Source organism: Typha angustifolia, chromosome 11 (genome assembly GCF_048772165.1).
Source record: "Typha angustifolia cultivar Huaian chromosome 11, ASM4877216v1, whole genome shotgun sequence".
NCBI lineage: Eukaryota > Viridiplantae > Streptophyta > Magnoliopsida > Poales > Typhaceae > Typha > Typha angustifolia.
In genome coordinates, this window is record NC_133249.1 from 12,685,471 (window position 1) to 12,691,059 (window position 5,589).

General features: G+C 43.1%; 1 protein-coding gene across 1 annotated transcript; it reads right to left on the reverse strand.

The window, feature by feature from the left end:
- Positions 1–1,928: 1,928 nt before the first annotated feature.
- LOC140769571 (protein DWARF AND LOW-TILLERING-like) lies at positions 1,929–4,997 on the reverse strand. The gene has a single exon (XM_073110308.1). It carries the CDS (start codon positions 4,225–4,227, stop codon positions 2,197–2,199), a length of 2,031 nt encoding a protein of 676 aa, XP_072966409.1. The 5' UTR covers positions 4,228–4,997; the 3' UTR covers positions 1,929–2,196.
- Positions 4,998–5,589: the final 592 nt, after the last annotated feature.

Below are 5,589 nucleotides of genomic sequence, written 5' to 3' on the forward strand. Positions count from 1 at the left end.
TGGTGACCAATGGACACTTCCCTGTGATGATTTGCTACACAAAGTTAATTAAGCCTCACAATGAGAAGCTCTAAAGGCTAGCTTAAGCTGTTAAAGAATGGTAATTTTAATCTTACACAGAATAATGGCTATGATCCTGAATCCATGTTAGGCTTTAGCATGTTATTTGTGAACATCTTTCCTAACAGAGACATATTTAATAACAAGTATAATGCTAATAACAAGTATAATATGTGTAAAGGAGTTTGACAAACATAAAACTCTCTTTAAAGATGTAAGATTGTAGGATGTTTATAATCCAATATATCTAAATACTTACCCAAATCAAATATAAGACAACATCTCAAGGTGGAAAAGGCAAACATTAAAAATTCTAACTTAAAATTATTAAGGACTAAACTGAAAGAATAACAAAGGAACGCACCTTTTTCTTCTTCCTCTTCTCTCCTCCTCCTCTTCTCTTTTTCTTCTTCTTAAGCTCGGGTGGGCTCTAAAATTTAAATGAGAATCTTGAGATTTTTAAAAGTTGTGATTCTCTTGATCATGATTGACGGCTAGGATGATTAGAAAAAAGATTCTTCTATTATTCTATGAACATCCTTCTATTAAAATCACTAATTGGGTCACTTTTGGAGATAAAAAATCGTCTCCATAAATCATTAGTTTCCTTCCTAAATAGAACCATTTTAATTGCCAAAAGCATAATTATACGATTGGGATGAGTATTTTATTAAGTAAGGAAAGGTTTTTATCCTCGAGATTTAGAGATTAAAAAAATATATGCCATGCTATTATTAGGGTGATAGCTCAAATCCTTCTAAAAATTTGGAATCTGTGGGCTTCTTCCATGTTAACTCAGAAGCCATCTACTCCACTAAACAACTCCTGCATCAGCTTCACATAGTTTCCTTGTTGATTCAGATTTTCTACTTACAGAATGGTTATTAGGATAATTTCTCAAAGGAAAGGTTCAGAGCTTAAGAAATGGCAAAAGACTATGTAGTCATCTAGTAAAACATAGTTTGTTGTCTTGTAGATAAGTAAATGTGTCTGAGTTCATACTTGTTAACTCATCACTCATTCCTTATTTCGGTCTCGAGACATTTTTACTAGGCTTAGCAAATGAATTTTAATTATATCAGTGGAGGTTTTATATTTTAAATGATAGAAAACTCTAGCGGGGATTCGAGAAGTAAAACTTAATGGTTACTCAAAAAGCTTAAATTATTAAAGAACGGCAACTTTAATCTTTTCAACAATGATGCTTCTTTCCATAAAACTAGTTATGATGGTTGAGTTGTAGAATAGATCTTTTACTTCCACCTATAAGATTCAGCTCATGGAATATAGACAGAGAAGTTAATTTAGTCTAATCTCTTTATTGGTCATGCTGTAGATATAGTTTTCTTCACAGCTGAGCATGATTTGTGATGAGTCCCTTAATCAAATTGCGACAAAAAAATGCAATTGGAGATTTGTAGGTTGCTTTGTCACAAAAGCTGGATGGAAACTTATTGGAACTAACCTATATTTGAAACATTCTTTTGCTCGAATTCTAAACAAATTTCAGTTTCTGGTTCACATTGATGGAATCACTAGTGAAGAGCAAATTGCTGTACATTATGGAACAAATGGCAAGAAGATCATTGCAGTGTGCTGAAGAATGTAGACTAGACTACAGAATTTTCATAGAGCAGGAGGCAGTTAAAGTGCGAGCAGACATCTTCGAAACAAAGCCATTTCTCATGTAAAACAATCCGCCGCAAAGGATCATAACATCGTCTAAGCAGAAGAAGGGAATGCCATCTAATCTTGGTTCCCTCTAAGAGCATAAACAAGAACAAAAGAAAGAGTAATAACAAGTAACAACTCAAGACTGCAAGCCATCTGCTAAGGACTAAATTGAATCTTTCATATATAAACCTTTCTGTCTAACATAATTCTTGCAGTGTCTCAGCAGCGAAAGAATAAAGAATTACAGAACAACAAATGGGGGGGGGGGGGGAAACAAAATGAAAAAAATTAAAGTAAATTAAATGAAAAAGAACAGTGTCTCCTATCTTTTTCCTAAAAAGAAAACTACTAGATCTTTCTTCTTTAGAAGGTATAAAAGAATGTCAGAAAGGTATGAAGAAAATAATCTGAAACAAGTGTAATAGTAGTAGTAGTAGTAGTAGTAGCAGAATAGCCAGATTGTTAACTTGGTTGAGATGTAGAGGAGCTTCCTGCAACATCAGTAGGTGTCCATGCTGAGACTGTGTATAGAGGCTGATCTAGCCACTTGAGAGTAAGGCCATCACTGCCTTCCCCTACCTTCTCGACGCTGTAATTGTTCGACGACGATGAATACATCCTTAAGATCATGCGACTATGAGTGATCTCCCTCTCTCCAATGGCGCCGCCGCTTCTGAAGCCGCCATCCTCCAAGAGCTGTGTCCATTTGTTGAAGCTTTGATGCCTCTCGAACCTATCACTCCCTTGGCAGACAACTAAGTTGCGTATCTCCCTCGCGAACATCTCTTCGACCTTGATCCTCGCTTGGCTATCCTCTGGAAGACAAGAGTAGTGCACTGAATCAAACAAGGCGGAGTAGTACTGAAGTGAATTGGCGAACCGCATCTCCCAGCTCTGTTTGTTATGATCAGCTTCTTGCTCTGCCATAACAAGTATAGATGGCTTTGTACTCCGTATAAGTCCCAGGAAATCCGTCATCGAAGCTCCTCCTCCTCCTCCTCCACTGTCTTCATCGCTGAGCGCCTTGTGCATGACGAGGACGCAGTTCACTGCGACGCACTCGTCCCGCTTGACATGAAGCATCCAAAGCCTCACATCCTCCAATCTGTCAGCCACTGCGTGGAACTCGAAGGGAAGGTTCAAGGCCTCCGCCAGCCTCGCTAGCCTAACTCCTGTATCCTGAAGGTCCTGTCTCGACTCTCCGACGCCGGTGATCCTGACGTGGCTCGGGGGATTGGGCCTAGAAGCTAAGCTCTGGAACAGACTGGGCCACTGGAGTCCCTGCTTGATGTCGAAATCTATGATGTGAACCCGGTCTTTGCCTTGGAACTCTCGCAGTAATCTCTCATTGAGCGTGAAATGGAGGAACTTGGGTATTGGGCTGACATGGTTGAGAAGCCGCAATGCAGACGCGTCACCGTCGTCGTCATCGAGCAGCTCCCCCCTTGACCTCGGTGGGGTGGTAATGGTGAAGATGTGAGGCCAGAGCTTCGCAACTCGAAGAGCTAGTGCCTCTGTGAAGTAAGCAACGACTCGATGAATCGGGGTTGCAGCAGTAGGGGACGCCTGCTCTCCTAATCTAGACAAGAAATAGTTAACACCTTCGTGATTGCCGTAGCTAATGGCTTCGGCGCAGGACGTAAGCAAATCCACCAGCTCCACCCCTTGCTCGGCGCTGTGGTGGCGGCCTTGTGAGCCTCCTCCTACCTCGGAAATCGCAGACGAGTAATGCACTCCACACCCGGCTGTCTCTGGATCAATCTCAGGCTTGGATGACGAGAAACCATTAGTACCAGACGACGAACTCGAATCCGACTGCGACTTGCTATTATTGTTGTTGTTGTTGTTGTTATCCAGGTCCCTCTCTGTTTCAAAGGATCCTACTACCAGTGTGTTGTTGCTCGACGACGCTAAGAATGGAAAAGACGCGGCATTGGGCACGAGAAACACCTTCTCCTCCTCCTCCTCTTCCACCAATGGAGGCCTCTCGATGGATTGAGGGAACCAGAGATCATCCCCACCTGCAACGAACTGATTAGTACCTACGACTGTCCTTGACCTTGTCCTTGTCCTTGTCCTCTTGGCGCGAACAAGGTACGTCTCCTCCTCCTCCTCCCCTTCCTCCACCCTCTCGCGGTATCTCTTGGACGTCCGACTTCGATCCCAGATCAAGCAATTGTCATCGGCCTCGATCTTTGCTCCCCACGGCGGCGCTGCTTGGGCTACTAAGGACTGCGAAGAAGGTGGGCCGACGGGGTTGCTCTGCCTAAAGGAGCAACTAGTAGTACTTCTGGCGTCGCCGGCGGTGTCGAGGGAGAGCGCGACCCGAGGGTTGTCTCGCTTGGAGAAGGCGCAGGGGAGGTCAAAGCGCTGGGTGCCCATCTTCTGGTGCAAAGAGCAATGCTTCTCCTGCAACTGCACGGCGGATGAATCGCTCCTCAATTGGTGGTGGTGCCTCGACGACAGCAGCGACGAAGAGCACCCAGCCAACATCCTCTACGCTCTTCCAACTTTTGATCTCTTCTTTCCTCCCCCCAACACGCAATTATTCCTATATCTTCTCTTCTCTTTGCTTCCTTCTTATATGTATCTGCTCTAGATCTTCTTGTTATTACTTCTATACACTCTCTTTCTCCCCTTTCTCTTTCCCTTATAATTTTTTTATAAAAAAATCAAAAAAAATCCAGATAAAAAAAAAATACCCACCCAACTCCCACACACTCCCACTCCTATTGCTGATCTAATTTCCTTTCAAGCTTTCATTAAAACCAGATAGAAAGAAGAGTGCTTTGATGTATGTATAACAAAGTTTTAAAAGCGCGCCAAAGAATCGTTTTTCCTTTCTTTTTTCTTTTTTTGAAATATGGAGGAAAGTTTAAAGAAATTGAAGACGACTATAAAAGAATCAAAGAATGAAACGAACGAGGGAAAAAAAAAGAAAATAAAATTAAGACTTTACCGGGAAGAGCCGCATTGTTCGAGCACACGGCCATGGACATCCCACGCCGAAGCTCGCACGGTCTCCTCGGTTACCGACGACTCTAAACCGTTCCAAAACAGACGCAAAACCTCCATTAGAGCTTCGTTTTGACCACTATGCTACTCTTTAGAGAGGTCTCATGGGGAAACGCTGCAAACTAGGGGATGGGTCCTCTCGCTACTAGTCTAAAAGAATGGAATTTTAAGTAGAAAAAGGTTAGATCTTGGTGTCTTCTTCGTCCTCCTTAGGTTCCCCTCCCATTACCCTCACTACTCCTCTCCTGTGTAAGGTCGAGTAATGCCACGGAACGGATGCGGAGCACGAAGAAAACGATGACGGTAGAAAGGGGGAGATCCTGGGACAGTCCTGCCCTCGCATCCGGACCGTGCGATCGTGATCCGACGGCGAGGGTACGGTGGGAATATGACCGTTGGGCTTTAATTACTCCCCCCCCCCGGTCAATATGACCGTTGGAGGAGGGAGGGAAACTTCCCCAACCCGCCGTGACTCGCACGTGACGTCCTGCGGCGGTTGTCCTCCTAGTGACCGTTGGGTTCCCACCGAGATACTAGGACCGGATCAGCTGCACGGCTACTGTACTACGCTGTCTAGCTCTACAACTGAAAGGACGCCACGTAACGTAATTGAAACAGTGTATCTGGTGTTTCGAGTTCGTGGTAGAGTGGCCGATCCGACGGAAGCCGGTCATTGCTCGGCGCTTTCGTAGGGAGTTAGGACCCTCATGAGTAATTATCCGTCCGTATAATTGGATTAATAATAATAATTATTATTATTATTTTTTTTATTATTATTATTATTATTATTATTATTATTATTATTATTATTATTATGCGTTCTAAAATCTAAATCTAAAT

Excerpts from the sequence above, each read along its gene's own strand:
- LOC140769571 (XM_073110308.1), bottom strand. The coding sequence starts at position 4,227 with ATGTTGGCTGGGTGCTCTTCGTCGCTGCTGTCGTCGAGGCACCACCAC.